General features: G+C 45.2%; 1 protein-coding gene across 6 annotated transcripts in view; it reads right to left on the bottom strand.

The window, feature by feature from the left end:
* The window catches only part of LOC108703559 (disks large homolog 4), a 78,942-nt gene that overhangs the window by 35,533 nt on the left and 23,004 nt on the right, over positions 1-20,405 (bottom strand). The window contains exons 1-2 of one of the 6 annotated variants that reach the window (XM_041588991.1): positions 5,842-6,173; positions 3,888-4,570 (exon numbers count right to left, since the gene is read on the bottom strand). The exons of 2 other annotated variants lie outside the window; for them this stretch is intronic. Coding sequence is in view for 1 of the 4 variants with exons in the window: in XM_041588989.1 (XP_041444923.1) it covers positions 6,206-6,247 (42 nt within the window). In the remaining 3 variants the exon portion in view is untranslated. Of the gene's footprint in view, positions 1-3,887; positions 4,571-4,684; positions 4,913-5,841; positions 6,174-6,205; positions 6,463-20,405 lie in introns of those variants that run through there. 3 more of the 6 variants (XM_041588990.1, XM_041588989.1, XM_041588993.1) reach the window with 3 other exon arrangements.

Below are 20,405 nucleotides of genomic sequence, written 5' to 3'. Positions count from 1 at the left end.
CAGTGGGCTCTGATTGGCTGTTGAGAAGCTAAGCTTAGGGCTCGTCACTAATTATCCAGCAGAAAATGAGCTTCCCTGGCTGTAATATAAGCTGATGCTACAGGTTTGCTGATTATTCAATTCTGATGCTAATTGCACTGGTTTCTGTGCTGCCATGTAGTAATTATGTGTATTAATTACTAATCAGCCTTATATTGTGACATTTCTATTCTATGTGTACTGTATATTGTGAGTGGCTCCCTAAGCTCAGTAAGTGACAGCAGCACAGAGCATGTGAATCAGTGAATCAGCAGAAAAGAAGATGGGGAGCTACTGGGGCATCTTTGGAGACATAGATCTTTACTGCTAAAGGGCTGTGGTAGCCTTGAGCACAAAACATCATGTACAACATTTCTAGCTACTTCTTTAGTTAGGCTTTACTTCTCCTTTAATGCCAGCTCAGCAGTGTAATATCTACATAAGCAACAATTATACAATTTCTTCCTATCAGACGGCTAGAATATCTGATACAATATCTGCCAGTTAATAATATATAATATATGATACATTGCTGAGCGTCCCTGGCACAACCATCCTCTTGATTTTATCTCCATTGACCCAAACTCTGAAGAATTCATTTGCTTTTTTGAACAGAACCCCCTATCTGTCCTTTTCTGTTTTTAGACATAGACAAAAGATAAAAAACAGTTCAGGACCCAGAATTCCCAGATACACCCCAATTCCTTAGTGATATTCAAGCAGTTGCCCCACAGACACGGAAAGAACAAACAGGGATGCACCAAATCCAGGAATCAGTTCCGGATTTGGCCTTTTTAAGTAGGATTCGGATTCGGCCGAATCTTTCTGCCAGGCCGAACCAAATCCGAATCCTAATTTGCATATGCAAATTAGGGGTGGGGATGGAAATCACGTGACTTTTTGTCACAAAACAAGGGAGTAAAAAATATTTTCCCCTTCCTATATCTAATTTGCATATGCAAATTAGGATTCAGTATCCGGCTGAATCTTTGCAAAGGGTTCGGCCGAATCCAAAATAGTGGATACAGTGCATCCCTAATATTAAATGATATAAGAATACAGACACATAAACAAATCTGTAAGGTGTAAAGTAGGGATGCACCAAATCCACTATTTTGGATTCGGCCGAACCCCCGAATACTTCGCGAAAGGTTCGCCAGAATATCGAACCGAATCTGAATCCTAATTTGCATATGCATTTTTTACTTCCTTGCTTTCTGAAAAGTCACAAGATTTCCCTCCCCATCCATAATTTGCATATGCAAATTAGGATTCGGATTTGGTTTGGTATTCTGCCGAAACTTTCGCGAAGGATTCAGGCGTTCGGCCGAATCCAAAATAGTGGATTTGGTGATTTACACCTTACAGATTTGTTTATGTGTCTGTATTCTTATATCATTTAATATTAGGGATGCACTGAATCCACTGTCTTCGCGAGAGATTCGGCAGAATACCGAACCAAATTAGGGGTGGGAAGGGGGGCGTTTTTTTACTTCCTTGTTTTGTGACAAAAAGTCACGCAATTTCTAACCCCGCCCCTAATTTACATATGCAAATTAGGATTCAGATTGGTTCGGCCGAATCTGAATCCTACTGAAAAAGGCCGAATCCTGGATTTGGTGCATCCCTAGTGTATAGAAGAAAAGATAAGCAAGTTGAATCATCCTTATCTCTCAGTCCATAGGGGAGGAGAAGACTTCTGGAATTTATTGAACTTCTTCCTCATATAGTGATGAGTGACATCCCTGCAATGAGCACCAACCAACCATTTTTTGGTGTGTTACCAACATTAATATGGATATGGTCTTACAAGTTCTTGTGTTAATGTGGGTGTGGTTTAAAGTGGGCATGGTTTAAAACCAGGGAGTGGCCAATACTCCCATTACCTATTACCCCATTATCAACCTGCTCCCACGTAGGCCAGGAAAATTCCAGCCCTTGATCCCACAGAAGTTGGACAGCACAGACTTGAAGGAGAGTAGGGGGTCGTTCACGGTGAGGTCATTGAGGTTGGGGAATGCCCTGCTGGGGGGTGATGGCTGATTCTATTAATGCCTATGGGAGGAGCAGATGTTCAGCTTCCAGCACTTGTTTCAGTTCCTTTGGTTTCAGATAGTTCACCAGAAATAAAGACTTTTTCCAATTACTTTCTACTTTCTATTTGTGATCATTTTTCTAATATTGAAGTGTAAGTTTAATTTTCCACCTTCTAAAGCGGCTCTGGGAGGGGGGTCGCCGACCCTCTAAACTGTTCTGAATTGATCCATGTGTTTGTCCCTGCTGAGCAGAATCCCTGAGTGACATTAAAGGCAGCTGTTAGACTTGATACAATAGTTGCACTTATATTCCCCATAGATCTGACTGAGAAATGGATCAGCCAATTGGAACAGATCTGCCCCACTCACACTCAGGAATCTGCCCCTGGATCACTCAGCTGCCCCACACACACTCAGGAATCTGCCCCACTCACACTCAGCTGCCCCACTCACACTCAGGAATCTGCCCCTGGATCACTCAGCTGCCACACACACTCAGGAATCTGCCCCACTCACACTCAGCTGCCCCACTCACACTCAGGAATCTGCCCCTGGATCACTCAGCTGCCCCACTCATACTCAGGAATCTGCCCCTGGATCACTCAGCTGCCCCACTCACACTCAGCTGCCCCACTCACTCCAATTTTTTAGCTCATTCAGGTTCCCTTTCTTGGCCAGAAGAACTAATAGTCCATACTGGGAACCCGTAAGCTTCCCAGCTCCCAGCACTTCATTATATAATGCCACAAGATCAGGCACTAAAAGTCCAGAGAAAACCTTGTAGAATTTACTAGTTAGTCCATCAGTACCAGGACTTTTATTATCAATCTCACCTCCTCTTCTGATATAGGCAATGCCATTTCACTCTCTGGATCTAATATAGGGTTAGACCCATCCTCCAAATACTGCTCTATCCTCCCATTATCAATTTCATGTCCATGAAACTTATCTTTATAATACAAAGTGATTATGTTTTTAATTTGCTCATGTTTAGTCCTAAGGATACCATCACTATCCTTTAGACTGGAAATCACTTTCTTACTTACCCTTTGTTTAGAAGCTTCAAACGGGTCAGGTCCTAAAAACCCCCAACTATGAAATGTATTGTTGGCTTTGAGAGAATCCATGCGCTCATACTGAGGGGCTTTCATCTCATTCTGAACACAAGCAACACAATCAGCATCTACAGTTTCCCCAATATTAATCCTGCTTCGCTTTAATGCCATGTATCTCATATACTTTGCACTGCCAATTCTCTTTGTTCTACATTTAAAGAAACGTCTAATATCAGATTTAACATCTTCCCACCAGTCTGAGATATTATCATAGAGGCACTGAGTGGTCCTACGATCATCATAGAATTTGTTTTCAATTCCTGCTTCAATTTCTCATCATACAAAGTGTCCCCCTACCATATGGCTTGGGATTGTCTAGGGATATTGACATGACAATCATATCATGGTCTGAAACCTCCATAGGAACAAGTCTAAATGCACTCAGCACAGACTGTTTATTTATATATAATCTGTCTATACGACTGGCATAATTGGCTTTATAGTAGGTAAATCCACACCTTGTTGGATGAAAGTGGGAGAAACTATCAATAAGCCCACAAGTGTTTTAAGGAAATTTTGCTCACACTGTAGGACAGGCTTTCTGGTCCTGTCGGTATTGTTGACCACACAGTTACAATCTCCTCCTACCACCAACACTTTGGATGTGGCTTGATTTTAGAAAAGAAATCTTTCCTATCAGATATTTTTTGAGGCCCATAAACATTAATAATACGATAGCTGGTACCATTTTTGGTCAGATCTAATAGGAGACACCTACCAGGATAGATCTCAATTATCTTATCCAATGACAAATCATGTCATACTCATCCAGTCCAAAGGACCTAAAGGAAGGCCCCAACTTTTAGCACAAAACTCATCATTATTGTCTTTAAGCCTTGTTTACTGTATAAAAGAAAGGACACAGTCTTTAGGGCACTATAGATCAGCTCCCTCCTACCAATGGACCTTACACTGTTCACATATAAGTGAGCTGATCCTTAGGGTCATTGGAACCTGTTAACTCAAAAAGATTTTTTTTTCCGCTTGCCAACATTGTCACCTTGTGAGTCCCATCTTTTAACTGAAGAGGACAGGGGTTCATCATGTCTCTCAGGCAGTTCCTCCAATACTGTGATCTCTCAAGTTCATGTTCACCTTTCTCTTCAGTACAGGATTCAAAAACTTCAAACCTGCCAGAGGTGATTTTATAGGGTAACTGACCTACATCATCACTGGTGCTTTTCCTTTTCTCCTGCACATTGATATTTCTTTTATTTGATTTTTTTTCTTCTGCACAACCTGGAACCCATCTTCTACTGTGACTGCTGGTGTCTGAGGCTGCTCTTGTGTAGATGGCACCTCTGCAACTTCCATCACAGAATCCTCTGCTTCATCAGTCTCCTGGATACTTTGGGAGACAACATCAGCTGGTGCCAAATCTCTGCTTTCCTCAGGTTCTGTCTGTTGGAATTCATGAAATGCCTCGTTCATTAGGTTATCGAGATCCAGATCTTCTTCCAGCTTATGAGAAGCTTTAGGGCAGTTGCTAAAGAAATGACCCACAGCAGCACATACCTTGTAACCCCAATATGTCCGAAACACAGCACAGCCAGCTAGGGGCAGAGATGTACCATAGTGACGGGTATGTGGGGCATTATTTTGGGAAGACAGATGTATGAAGCAGTAGGAGGGGTTTTAGGGAGCAATAGGAGGAATTATAGGAAGGGTTATATAGAGCAATAGGAGGAGTTATAGGGAGGGGTATATGGAGCAATAGGAGGAGTTATAGGGAGGGGTATATGGAGCAATAGGAGGAGTTATAGGGAGGGGTATATGGAGCAATAGGAGGAGTTATAGGGAGGGTTATATGGAGCAATAGGAGGAGTTAATAGGGGAGGGGTATATGGAGCAATAGGAGGAGTTATAGGGAGGGGTATATGGAGCAATAGGAGGAGTTATAGGGAGGGTTATATGGAGCAGTAGGAGGAGTTATAGGGAGGGTTATATGGAGCAATAGGAGGAGTTATAGGGAGGGTTATATGGAGCAGTAGGAGGAGTTATATGGAGCAATAGGAGGAGTTATAGGGAGAGGTATATGGAGCAATAGGAGGAGTTATAGGGAGGGGTATATGGAGCAATAGGAGGAGTTATAGGGAGGGTTATATGGAGCAGTAGGAGGAGTTATATGGAGCAATAGGAGGAGTTATAGGGAGGGTTATATGGAGCAGTAGGAGGAGTTATAGGGAGGGTTATATGGAGCAGTAGGAGTTATAGGGAGGGTTATATGGAGCAGTAGGAGAAGTTATAGGGAGGGTTATATGGAGCAGTAGGAGTTATAGGGAGGGTTATATGGAGCAGTAGGAGAAGTTATAGGGAGGGTTATATGGAGCAGTAGGAGTTATAGGGAGGGATATATGGAGCAGTAGGAGGAGTTATAGGGAGGGTTATATGGAGCAGTAGGAGGAGTTATAGGGAGGTGTATAAGGAGCAATAAGGAGGAGTTATAGGGAGGCTTATATGGAGCAGTAAGAGGAGTTATATGGAGCAATAGGAGGAGTTATAGGGAGGGTTATATGGAGCAGTAGGAGGAGTTATAGGGAGGGTTATAAGGAGCAGGAAGAGGAGTTATAGGGAGGGTTATATGGAGTAATGAAGAGTTATAGACAGTTAACAGAACATATAAACAAGATGAAAGGGATAAAAACATATATGTGTATTGCCCATTAAGTTACCTGACTATAGATTTTGCAGAATCATCCTCTGCATTGCAAATACATTTTCACTCAAATCGTGCAAAATGCTGGGAAAGGCTCCTCTAAACCCAGAAGCTTACAGTCTAGACATGCAGGCATCCTCACACTGATAGATAGATAGATAGATAGATAGATAGATAGATAGATAGATAGATAGATAGATAGATAGATAGATAGATAGAGTGTTTGCAATGTTATAAATCAGGGCCTGTGCCCTATGCAAGGAAAGTGACAGTGAGGAGGGAGTGCAGACAGCCTGTGTGTTTAACATTCACACCACATCTCTGCTGGAAGCTGGGAACACAGAGACAGACAGACGTATAGAGAGAAAGAGATCACCTACCACACACAGACAGACAGACTTCAGGCGAGACTTATTCTTCATAATGAGACAGATCTACAGGAGACAGCCCACGGCTATTGCACAGGGGGGACCAGGGGGGGGGGCAAAAGGGATCAGAGAGGAACCAAGACAGAAACGCAGGAAAATAAGTGAAGGGAGCGGGAGGGATGGAGAGGAGCAGCGAGAGAGAGAGAGAGAGAGAGAGAGAGAGAGAGAGAGAGAGAGCGCCTGCAGGGAGAGAGGGGGCAGCAGTGTGAGACTGAGAATGCAGGAAAGGAATATAAGGGAGGAGAGACAGAGAAAGAGAAACTCCCCCAAACACAGGAAATCCCAAATACACGCCCTCTTAAATCAGGGATGAACCAAATCCAGGATTCGGTTCGGGATTTGTCCAGGATTCGGATTCAGCCGAATCCTTCTGCCCAGATGAACATGCAAATTAGGGCGGGGAGGAAAATCTGTCACAAAACAAGGAAGTAAAAAATGTTTTCCCCTTGCCACCCCTAATTTGCATATGCAAATTAGGATTCGGATTCAGTTCGGTATTGGGCCGAATCTTTCGCAAAGGATTCGGGGGTCGGCCGAATCCAAAATAGTGGATTCGTTGCATCCCTACTTAAAATACAACACTTCACCCCAAAATATTGCTATAACACATACAGCTCTAATACTGTCCCCCAAACAGCTTTACCCCTCCTCCAAACATACAGTCATAATCCTCCCAACAAACCCTACTTATACTGCCCCCACATAAACATACAGTCCTATGTTCCCCAATCTTACCTCTCTGACCCAACCCCAAATCTACAGCTCTAACCTCCCCTACAAATATACAACTGTAACCAGTAGCGTTCGTTTTGGAGGGCGAGCCCTGGTGCGTGACGCGCAGCCGGGCCCCGCCCCCCTCCGTGCGGCCGCATTTGGCCACATTTTCAATGGCGAACGGACTGCCTGGGGGCCCTGAGGGGGTGCGGGCCCTGGCCCGCTCGCACCCCCTGCTCCCCTGGTAGTTCCGCCACTGACTGTAACCTTCACCCTCAAACATACAGTCCCATCTGTCCTCCCCAATCTTACCTCTCTGACCCCAAATCTACAGCTGTAACCTCCCCCCCAAACATACAACTCTAACCTTCACCACAAACATACAGTCCCATCTGTCCTCCCCAATCTTACCTCTCTGACCCAACCCCAAAACTCCAGCTCTAACCTCCCCCCAAACATACAACTGTAACCTTCACCCCCAAACATACAGTCTCATCTGTCCTCCCCAATCTTACCTCTCTGACCCAACCCCAAATCTACAGCTCTAACCTCCCCCCCAAATATACAACTGTAACCTTCACCCTCAAACATACAGTCCCATCTGTCCTCCCCAATCTTACCTCTCTGACCCCAAATCTACAGCTCTAACCTCCCCCCCAAACATACAACTGTAACCTTCACCCCCAAACATACAGTCCCATCTGTCCTCCCCAATCTTACCTCTCTGACCCCAAATCTACAGCTGTAACCTCCCCCCAAATATACAACTCTAACCTTCACCCCAAACATACAGTCCCATCTGTCCTCCCCAATCTTACCTCTCTGACCCAACCCCTACAACTCCAGCTCTAACCTCCCCCCCAAACATACAACTGTAACCTTCACCCCCAAACATACAGTCCCATCTGTCCTCCCCAATCTTACCTCTCTGACCCAACCCCAAAACTCCAGCTCTAACCTCCCCCCCAAACATACAACTGTAACCTTCACCCTCAAACATACAGTCCCATCTGTCCTCCCCAATCTTACCTCTCTGACCCCAAATCTACAGCTGTAACCTCCCCACAAACATACAACTCTAACCTTCACCCCCAAACATACAGTCCCATCTGTCCTCCCCAATCTTACCTCTCTGACCCAACCCCAAAACTACAGCTCTAAACTCCCCCTCAAATATACAACTGTAACCTTCACCCTCAAACATACAGTCCCATCTGTCCTCCCCAATCTTACCTCTCTGACCCAACCCCAAAACTCCAGCTCTAACCTCTCCCCCAAACATACAACTGTAACCTTCACCCCCAAACATACAGTCCCATCTGTCCTCCCCAATCTTACCTCTCTGACCCAACCCCAAATCTACAGCTCTAACCTCCCCCCAAACATACAACTGTAACCTTTACCCCCAAACATACAGTCCCATCTGTCCTCCCCAATCTTACCTCTCTGACCCAACCCCAAATCTACAGCTGTAACCTCCCCCCCAAACATACAACTGTAACCTTCACCCCCAAACATACAGTCCCATCTGTCCTCCCCAATCTTACCTCTCTGACCCAACCCCAAAAGTAAAGCTCTAACCCACCCACAAATAGTGTCGGACTGGGATGCCAGGGGCCACCAGAAAACAATAGAGCAGGGGCCCACTTTCCAAACTATTATTCTTCTCCTCACTCGCCTCTTTATACTCATTATATATTATATCTACTTACTATACTTTACTCTTCCATTATTATGCTTCATTTTTACTATAAAGAAATAGGGAATGACCATGAAATAGGCCAAATGCTGAGAAGCAAGAGGGGCCACTGACACCTGAGCCCACCGCGAATCTGTGGGTGAGGGTGCCCCAAAACATGAGAGAGAAAAAGGAGACATATTTTGAGCAACAGTGAACATCCACAGTAAAAGGCATGAGGGGGACTGCCCGTTCCATAGAGAGATTCTGGGAAGCTGTTTTGGGGAATGAAAGGAGGGGGCTCTGACAACGAGAGTTAAACTAAACCCCCTGGAAAATGAAATTGGTTTATATTGTTACCAAAGATGCAAATGAAGGTCAATTTTCTCCCAATGCTTCTCCGAGCTCTTCTTCTGCAATTGCCTTTAATTTCTCTTCCCCACTGTTCCTGAGAGGTTCTGCCACCACTTCAGCAATTTGCTTTATTCTTTGTTTTCTACCGTTTCTGAGTTATTTAGGAAAACTTCTGCAAGTGACTTTAATGTCTGTTTACTACAGTTTTGGGGGGCACGTTGCTTGTTTGGGCGCAGCAGTGTTCCTGGAGTGCAGCAGTGCCGGAAGCCGACAGCTCTCGGAATATTTCGTGGATTTAACATAGAGGAACCGCAGTAACTGCCAGTCTCTCTGCTCACCCTTCTTTCAGCTGAGGAGCTTACAGTCACTGAGTATCAAAGGCCCCTCTCTCCACTCCAAACTGGACCTGTCTCTTGTGTGTGAACGCAGACTTTGCTGAATGAGAGCGCTGGCTTGGAGACCCAAGGGAATCCCTGTGATACCATGTGGATACCCTATCCTGAGATTGCCCCATGTTCACGAGACTCCAGCTCTAGATGACCTGATGATATTTCGGGGAATTAGAAGAGAAAAAGTGACCTTTGCCAGTTCCCCAAACCAATTGATTGAAAAGACAAGAGAGTGGAGGGAGGGTGGAGGAGATAATTGGTGAGAGAGTGGAGCCAAACAGTTCAGCCGCACGAGGGGCTCATGGCTCAGCAGGTCCTTCTATAAAGTGCTCAGGTTATGAGAAGCTTGAGAGAGTTAGTTGGACCATGTCACTGAGCAATCGCTCACCTTGGAGACAAACTGGAGAGGAACATTAGAAGAGGAGCCGGGAGGGGGACAATAGGTTCTGAGAGGATCATCGGGGGACCCGGGTTGGGGGAGCGAGGGCACGGAGTTTGACTTCAGCAGCACAGAAGACACAACATATGGTGCTGAGACCACAACAGATGGAGGAAGGGACGTGACACCGGAATGAGCATCAACTTTACTCTTAAACCCTAATCTTGAGCCAGGTGGGAATTGTCCAATGCGGGGACCTAAGATTCCAGCCAAATCCGACTCCGGCACCAACAGGTCTTCAGCCTCACTGACTCTCAACACCCAGAATATCAGTTCTACACACAGCCCAGTGCAACGCTACATCTTATTATCTGTGACCATATATAGACACAAGGCTGCAGGCTGAGTTATACAAGGAACTCTGAGTATCACTCATGTATTATAAGGGATAATGTACCCCCTACTGTAAATGATAAGGATATTAGAAGTCACTGAGGGGTTGTTCTGTGACCATATAAAGGCACAAGGCTGCAGGCTGAGTTATACAGGGAACTCTGAGTATCACTCATGTATTATAAGGGATAATGTACCCCCTACTGTAAATGATAAGGATATTAGAAGTCACTGAGGGGTTGTTCTGTGACCATATAAAGACACAAGGCTGCAGGCTGAGTTATACAGGGAACTCTGAGTATCACTCATGTATTATAAGGAATAATGTACCCCCTACTGTAAATGATAAGGATATTAGAAGTCACTGAGGGGTCTGTGACCATATAAAGACACAAGGCTGCAGGCTGAGTTATACAGGGAACTCTGAGTATCACTCATGTATTATAAGGGATAATGTACCCCCTACTGTAAATGATAAGGATATTAGAAGTCACTGAGGGGTTGTTCTGTGACCATATAAAGGCACAAGACTGCAGGTTGAGTTATACAGGGAACTCTGAGTATCACTCATGTATTATAAGGGATAATGTACCCCCTACTGTAAATGATAAGGATATTAGAAGTCACTGAGGGGTTGTTCTGTGACCATATAAAGGCACAAGGCTGCAGGCTGAGTTATACAGGGAACTCTGAGTATCACTCATGTATTATAAGGGATAATGTACCCCCTACTGTAAATGATAAGGATATTAGAAGTCACTGAGGGGTTGTTCTGTGACCATATAAAGGCACAAGGCTGCAGGCTGAGTTATACAGGGAACTCTGCGTATCACTCATGTATTATAAGGGATAATGTACCCCTACTGTAAATGATAAGGATATTAGAAGTCACTGAGGGGTTGTTCTGTGACCATATAAAGGCACAAGGCTGAAGGCTGAGTTATACAGGGAACTCTGCGTATCACTCATGTATTATAAGGGATAATGTACCCCCTACTGTAAATGATAAGGATATTAGAAGTCACTGAGGGGTTGTTCTGTGACCATATAAAGGCACAAGGCTGCAGGCTGAGTTATACAGGGAACTCTGAGTATCACTCATGTATTATAAGGGATAATGTACCCCCTACTGTAAATGATAAGGATATTAGAAGTCACTGAGGGGTTGTTCTGTGACCATATAAAGGCACAAGGCTGAAGGCTGAGTTATACAGGGAACTCTGCGTATCACTCATGTATTATAAGGGATAATGTACCCCCTACTGTAAATGATAAGGATATTAGAAGTCACTGAGGGGTTGTTCTGTGACCATATAAAGGCACAAGGCTGCAGGCTGAGTTATACAGGGAACTCTGAGTATCACTCATGTATTATAAGGGATAATGTACCCCTACTGTAAATGATAAGGATATTAGAAGTCACTGAGGGGTTGTTCTATGACCATATAAAGACACAAGGCTGCAGGCTGAGTTATACAGGGAACTCTGAGTATCACTCATGTATTTTAAGGGATAATGTACCCCCTACTGTAAATGATAAGGATATTAGAAGTCACTGAGGGGTTGTTCTGTGACCATATAAGGCACAAGGCTGCAGGCTGAGTTATACAGGGAACTCTGAGTATCACTCATGTATTATAAGGGATAATGTACCCCCTACTGTAAATGATAAGGATATTAGAAGTCACTGAGGGGTTGTTCTGTGACCATATAAAGGCACAAGGCTGCAGGCTGAGTTATACAGGGAACTCTGAGTATCACTCATGTATTATAAGGGATAATGTACCCCCTACTGTAAATGATAAGGATATTAGAAGTCACTGAGGGGTTGTTCTGTGACCATATAAAGGCACAAGGCTGCAGGCTGAGTTATACAGGGAACTCTGAGTATCACTCATGTATGATAAGGGATAATGTACCCCCTACTGTAAATGATAAGGATATTAGAAGTCACTGAGGGGTTGTTCTGTGACCATATAAAGGCACAAGGCTGCAGGCTGAGTTATACAGGGAACTCTGAGTATCACTCATGTATTATAAGGGATAATGTACCCCCTACTGTAAATGATAAGGATATTAGAAGTCACTGAGGGGTTGTTCTATGACCATATAAAGACACAAGGCTGCAGGCTGAGTTATACAGGGAACTCTGAGTATCACTCATGTATTTTAAGGGATAATGTACCCCCTACTGTAAATGATAAGGATATTAGAAGTCACTGAGGGGTTGTTCTGTGACCATATAAAGACACAAGGCTGCAGGCTGAGTTATACAGGGAACTCTGAGTATCACTCATGTATTATAAGGGATAATGTACCCCCTACTGTAAATGATAAGGATATTAGAAGTCACTGAGGGGTTGTTCTATGACCATATAAAGGCACAAGGCTGCAGGCTGAGTTATACAGGGAACTCTGAGTATCACTCATGTATTATAAGGGATAATGTACCCCCTACTGTAAATGATAAGGATATTAGAAGTCACTGAGGGGTTGTTCTGTGACCATATAAAGGCACAAGGCTGCAGGCTGAGTTATACAGGGAACTCTGAGTATCACTCATGTATTATAAGGGATAATGTACCCCCTACTGTAAATGATAAGGATATTAGAAGTCACTGAGGGGTTGTTCTGTGACCATATAAAGGCACAAGGCTGCAGGCTGAGTTATACAGGGAACTCTGAGTATCACTCATGTATTATAAGGGATAATGTACCCCCTACTGTAAATGATAAGGATATTAGAAGTCACTGAGGGGTTGTTCTGTGACCATATAAAGGCACAAGGCTGCAGGCTGAGTTATACAGGGAACTCTGAGTATCACTCATGTATTATAAGGGATAATGTACCCCCTACTGTAAATGATAAGGATATTGGAAATGACTGAAGAGTAGTGATGGGAGAATCTGATCCATTTTGCTTCCCCAAACATCAAAAAATGTGTCAAGCGCATTGGGTGTTTTTTCGCACATCAATTTCTCAAGCTGTGCAACATTTTTTAATATCCATCTATGGGAGTTTTTTCTCTGTAAAATAAAAATAACTATTCAGCTCATTCCTACAGGAGTTCTGTGACCCTATAAACACAACAGGGAAATATCAATCGGTTGCCTTACAGCAGTGCTCCCCAACTTGAGTAACATGTTGCTCCCAGTGGCCTCAAAGCAGGGGCTTATTTTTGAATTCCAGGCTTGGGGGCAAGTTTTGGTTGTTGTACTGACATAAAGAACCTCCTGTAGCTGCCAGTACTCACAGGGGCTACCAACAGCCTTTATTTGGCACCTCCAGGAACTTTTTTCATGCTTGTGTTGTTACCCAACTCTTTTTACAGTTGAATGAGGCTCACGGGTAAAAAAGATTGGGGACCCCTGTCTTATTCCCTCCTCCCTACAGAATACTTAGTAAGATACCAGTGCTACAATACTTACATGGCACTATTATTTGACACTATTATTATTATTATTAACATGTATTTATATAGCGCCAACATATTGCGTAGCACTGTAAAGTAAATGTGATTATACAACTAAATCACATGAATTCTATACATAGAACATATGGAGTAACAAACATCACAATCAATACAGGTACAAAAGGTGAGGAAGGCTCTATGCAGAAAGAGCTTACACTCTAAAGGGAAGGGAGTAATACACAAGGTGTGGGAGTGGGCAAGATCGAATTAAGTGGGTGAGAAATGTGGTACTGTATGTGGTGTTGCGTTTGGTAGTTAAGCAGAGTGAGGGGAGGCTTCTCGAAAGAAGTGCGTTTTCAGAGATTTCTTGAAAGCAGAAAGGTTGGGAGAAAGTGGGACAGACGGTGGGAGAGAGTTCCAGAGGAGGGGTGCAGCCCTTGCAAAGTCTTGAATGGGAGCATGTGAGGAGGTAATGAGAGAAGAGTTGAGGAGCAGGTCAGTAGAGGAGCGTAGTAAGCGAGTGGGTGAGTATATAGAGATGAGTTCAGAGATGTAGGGTGGGGCAGAGTTGTGAAGTGCTTTGAAAGTCAGTGTCATTAATTTGAATTTGATTCTGAAAGGTAACGGAAGCCAGTGCAGGGATTGACAGAATGGCGAGGCAGAGGAGGAGCGGTTGCTGAGGTGTATGAGCCTCGCAGCAGTGTTCATTATGGACTGGAGAGCTGACAGTCTCTGGAGGGGGAGGCCAATTAATAGAGAGTTACAGTAGTCTAGACGTGATATGATGAGAGAGTTAATATGAATTTTGGCCGCGTCTTGGGTGATAAATGATGGTATTTTGGATATGTTCCTTAGGTGGAAGTGACATGATTTAATAAGTGACTGGATATGAGGAGTGAATGACAGGGCAGAATCTAGGATAACCCCAAGGCACCGGGCCTGGGGAGAGGGGGTGATAGTGGGAATTGTAACTATGATGGATACTTCCGGGATGTTACTGGTGTTAGTTGGAGGAAAGAGAACCATTTCAGTTTTAGAGAGGTTTAATTTAAGGTAGCGTTGTGACATCCAGGTAGAGATAGCGGAGAGGCAGGAGGAGACGCGAGTTAGGAGTTCTGGGTTGAGATCAGGAGATGAGAGATAGATCTGAGTATCGTCAGCATAGAAGTGGTAGTGGAAACCATACGTGTTGATTAATTTGCCGAGGGAGGGAGTATAGAGGGAGAATAGTAATGGTCCCAGGACAGAGCCTTGAGGAACTCCAACAGAAAGAGGTAGAGGAGAAGATGATACTCCATTGTAGGAGACACTGAAGGAACGATTGGAGATGTAAGAAGAGAACCAGGACAGGGCTGTGTCACGAAGGCCAAGCGACTGGAGGGACTGGAGGAGGAGAGGGTGATCTACAGTGTCAAATGCGGCTGAGAGATCAAGCAGTATTAGTAGTGAGAAATGATTGTTGGCTTTAGCGGTTAAAAGGTCATTAGTTAGTTGAGTCAGGGCAGTTTCAGTGGAGTGTTGTGGCTTAAAACCAGATTGTAGGGGGTCCAGCACTAGTCTTTGCTCCCAGCCAAACCTTCTCATTTCTTGTTCTAATCCCCATTCCAAAACAGCAAAAACCTCAAAGACCCCACAAGCAACAACCAACCTGCTCCATCTATTACTCTCCTTCATTTAAACTGCCACTTCTGCAACTGTCTTCTGCCCAAGTCAACCCTACCCTCCACTTCCATCGGCAGCTTTACCTCCACCGTGATCCCCACACAGAGCTCTCAATAACCACCACTTACTGTCTCCTTGTACCAAACACAACCAAAGCACATACCTTCCCTCTACTTCCAACCCACCTACTCGCCCAAATCCTACACTTACCATTCACATACACTCAATCCCCCCACATTGTTCAGTTCCCAACCACTCAAACTCACACCCCTCCTGAGTATAGGCCGGTGGGAAGGAAGTGGGTTGCAAAGTGGAGTATGTGGGAGGGGTTTGAGATTTAATAGATTGGGAAGGGAATGTAAGGACCCATAGGGTTATGTTCCCCTATGGTATAAAAAACTTCACATGGTTGGAAATGCCCTGCTTTGGGCAGTGTTGGACCTAAATTGGATGTGGGAGGGGGAGTGAGTGTCCCATGTACAGAGACCCCTGGCAGATTCCAGATCTGGCCAGAAGGTGTCACTGTTGCACAAGGAGTTTAAAATGTGGAGATGCCATGTGCTCAGTCTCTTCTTTCAGTTTCACTTCAGCGAGAGTAAATGAAGCAAAGATGTGAGGGGGCTGAGCAGGGCCAGAACTGGGGTTAGGCAGAAGAGGCACCTGCCTAGGGCTCAAAGATTTGGGGGCTATGGGCAGGAACCTGTTGAAAAGTTTTCTCTCAACCCCTAGTCTGGGTGGGTTTGCCCCCCTGCTGCTCTCGCCTCTCTCCTCCCCTCCCCTCATCACTCTCCCCTCCCTCCCTTCTCATGGAGTACGTGCGCACACAGGGGATGGACGGGGTAGCCGACGGGGTGCCTAGGGCTTGGCCATGGTCCTGAGGAATCTGAGAGGCCCTGGAGGGCTTGGGGTACGCAGCCCCTGAGTAAGCTCAGCCATGGAGGGTTTAGAGCTTGGAGGCAGTGATGAGGCAGCAGTTGCCTTGGGATGGAGGCTGATGTGAAAGGGGCTTGTGATGGGCTCAAATTAAGGATAGTGCTGGGAGCTGTGCCTTGAGGAGTAAAGCAGGAATTATGTACATCCTATAAAACATGAAGAGGTCAAAAATAAGGTTACTGGAAGGATGTGTGGGGTGAAATAGAATGGTTTGGGAAGTTAGAGGAGTGGGTGGAACTCCCCAAACAACTCCCTTTTCAGTAAAACTAATTCAAACTCTACCTCCCAATCTTTAACTCCCACTCCCACATATCCTCCACTTCCCAGCCTCCACTCACATCCTCCACTTCCCAACCCACTCCAACTCATCCCTCCCCTACATCAACCACTTCCCAACCCACTCCAACTCATCCCTCTCCTACATCATCCACTTCCCAGCCCACTCCAACTCATCCCTCTCCTACATCATCCACTTCCCAACCCACTCCAACTCATCCCTCTCCTACATCATCCACTTCCCAACCCACTCCAAATCATCCCTCTCCTACATCATCCACTTCCCAACCCACTCCAACTCATCCCTCTCCTACATCATCCACTTCCCAACCCACTCCAACTCATCCTCTCCTTCATCATCCACTTCTCCACTTCATTCATCATTCATTCCCAACCCACAACTCATCAACTCATCCTCTCCTACATCCTCCACTCCCAACCCACTCCAACTCATCCCTCTCCTTCATCATCCCTTCCCAACCCACTCCAACTCATCCCTCCCTACATCATCCATTCCCCACCACTCCAACTCATCCCTCCTTCATCACACTTCCCAACCCACCCAACTCATCCCTCTCCTTCATCATCCACTTCCCAACCCACTCAACTCATCCCTCTCCTACATCCTCCACTTCCCCAACCCACTCCAACTCATCCTCTCCTCATCATCCACTTCCCAACCCACTCCAACTCATCCCTCTCCTTCATCATCCACTTCCCAACCCACTCCAACGCATCCCTCTCCTTCATCATCCACTTCCCAACCCACTCCAACTCATCCCTCTCCTACATCCTCCACTTCCCAACCCACTCCAACTCATCCCTCTCCTTCATCATCCACTTCCCAACCCACTCCAACTCATCCCTCTCCTTCATCATCCACTTCCCAACCCACTCCAACTCATCCCTCTCCTTCATCATCCACTTCCCAACCCACTCCAACTCATCCCTCTCCTACATCATCCACTTCCCAACCCACTCCAACTCATCCCTCTCCTTCATCATCCACTTCCCAACCCACTCCAACTCATCCTCTCCTCATCATCCACTTCCCAACCCACTCCAACTCATCCCTCTCCTTCATCATCCACTTCCCACCCACTCCAACTCATCCCTCTCCTACATCCTCACTTCCCAACCCCACTCCAACTCATCCCCTCTCCTTCATCATCCACTTCCCAACCCACTCCAACTCATCCCTCTCCTACATCCTCCACTTCCCAACCCACTCCAACTCATCCCTCTCCTTCATCATCCACTTCCCAACCCACTCCAACTCATCCCTCTCCTTCATCATCCACTTCCCAAGCCATTCCTACAGTACATCACCCACTCCACTGCATCACCCTCTCCCCCCATAAAAATCACCTCACATTAGTGACATTTTCTTCAATGCTGTTCTCACTCCAGCTTCTTTAGATTGTAAGCTCTTGTGTGCAGAGCCATCTGTCCATGTAATACCTTTATTTATAGTACATGTACAGCGACACAACATATGCTGATTATTTGTAAATAAAAGATCATTTCCTTGCTGGTTTGTGTAGTGACAGGAGCAAGGGCCCAGGGCACATGATCCAGTCTATATATACATATGTATGTGGGTTATACATTATATTATATATCAATATTATATATTATACAGTAGTGTTACCATGAGCAGCTGTTCTGGCCCATCCATAGGAGCCAAGCACTGATCCCATTCATCGCTTGCCCTAGTGATCTAGTGGTCTAATGGTCAGCTGCCTTTATAGATTTATTTAGTTACTGTTGCTATGGTTATTTCCAGCCAATGAAGACGGACAAGGGCAGATATTTCGCTTTCTGTTGGTTCCGCACAATGCAATGTGGCAGCTCAGACCTGACGGGTCTTTGTTTCTGACAGTTTGGCCAAATGCCCTGTGTTAAGGTGAACACACACACAGGCCAATTAAGGCTGTCCCATCACCCTCCAACCAGACACAAATGTGAACAAAATAAATTCATATATTTTGCATGGCTGCACAGAAATCAGTGGTGTCTGCAGCATGCACCTACTGTAGATGAGTGTACTTGTATGTAATATAAGTACTATGGGAGTTATTTGTAAAAGCAGTATAGAAATGCCCCAGGCAGACAGCCCCTGCTACTGACATGATAGCCAACTCTGCCCTCCCCATCTACCCCCGAGGTGGCCCAATCGGCTTGGCCCGGCCCTGCTTCTCTCCCTTTTCTCCTCTCCCCTCACTCTTATTCCCATTGCTTCCCCCTACTGGTAGTTTTATGGAACTGCCTAGAGATTGTTTTGCAAGGCACAGGTAAAATAGTTACCCCTTTTTCCAGTCAATCGTTAGACAGTTTAGGGGGTCCTTAGTATAGAAGGGAGCAAAGTTCCTATATTAAAGCATGTTCCTGGCAGTTGAGAGACTGGGTGTTGCTGTTCTATAGAGCAGGCAGTTGTGTCCAGATTACAGGTTAAATACAGCCCAGTAAGTGTTAGGATATACCTGACATAGATCACAATAGGAATGATAGACAGGAGCAGGGCTAGTTAGTGGAGCAGTCCGAGCTCCCCCGAGGAGACTGAATTAGGATTAGATTCCTAGGTGCGCTACTGCCCAGAGTAGGGACCAAGAGTACAGACTTAGGGACTAGTCTAGGGTTCACTTGAGAAGACTCCTGAAAACTGGGGGTGTAATAATTCTCTGTTCAATGTCTGACCCTGAGAAACATAGAGCTGAATGCTTGCGTTTGTGAGTATATATATAAATATCATGGATTTAGTCTTTACGGTTTAAGTTCAAGAATCACTGGCAGCCAAACTTACTGTCTATACCTGAGGGATATAGTTTAGCAACACCTTGTCTCCAACAGGTCTGGACTGAGATTCCAAATAGTCCCTGGCATTGCATGTACACAGAGGCCAAAACAGCCCCCGACAGGCCCAATAAATTGTGAGTGTCTTTATGTGCAAGTTTGGGGGTGAGTAGATGGACACAGCCCACCCACAGTGCCTCAATACCTTCTGGCAGGGAGTGGGTTAAATCCTATGTATGGGGGTCTGAGTGCCTCAACGCCTTTTTGCAAGTAAAGGGTGAATTCCCTTATGTAAGAGCTCTTAGTGCCTCAATAGCTTTTGACAGGGAGGGGTTAATTCCCATGTGGGGTGATCTCAGTGGTTCAATACTTTCTGGGGAGGTTTCAGGTTAATTCCCATGTGGGGATGTCTACTCTTAAGGCCTCAATATCTTTTGGCAGAGAATGAGTTAATTCCCATGTGCGGAATGTTTTAAGGCTGGAATATCTTTTAGCAGGGAGTGGGTTAAATTTTATGCGTGAAGTCTCTGTGCCTCAATACCTTCTGGCAGGGAGTCTCAGTTACTCAATACGTTGTGGGAGGGAGTGGGTTAATTCCCATGTGCGGAATGTTTTAAGGCCAGAATATCTTCTGGCAGGGAGTGGGTTAAATTTTATGTGTGAAGTCTCTGTGCCTCAATACCTTCTGGCAGGGAGTCTAAGTCAGGTCTGGACTGAGAATTAAAATAGGCCCTGGCATTTCAGGTACACAGAGGCCCAATCAGCCCCCACCAGCCCACTAAATACTGACTTTCTATGGCACCTTATAGCAGCCCCTCTGGCATTTGTCAGAACCCACAGATTGCCAGTCCGGGCCTGGTCTCAGTTACTCAATATATTGTTTGAGGGAGTGGGTTAATTCTGGTTTGTTGGAGGTCTCAGTTACTCAATATATTGTGGGAGGGAGTGGGTTAATTATGGTTTGTTGGAGGTCTCAGTTAGTCAATATATTGTTGGAGGGAGTGGGTTAATTCTAGTTTGTTGGAGGTCTCAGTTACTCAATACATTGTGGGAGGGAGTGGGTTAATTCTGGTTTGTTGGAGGTCTCAGTTACTCAATACATTGTTGAAGGGAGTGGGTTAATTCTTGTTTGTTGGAGGTCTCAGTTACTCAATACATTGTGGGAGGG

This window comes from Xenopus laevis, chromosome 3S (assembly GCF_017654675.1).
Source record: "Xenopus laevis strain J_2021 chromosome 3S, Xenopus_laevis_v10.1, whole genome shotgun sequence".
NCBI lineage: Eukaryota > Metazoa > Chordata > Amphibia > Anura > Pipidae > Xenopus > Xenopus laevis.
Note: the sequence above shows the minus strand (reverse complement) of the source record. Positions and strands in the feature narration are given on the sequence as shown.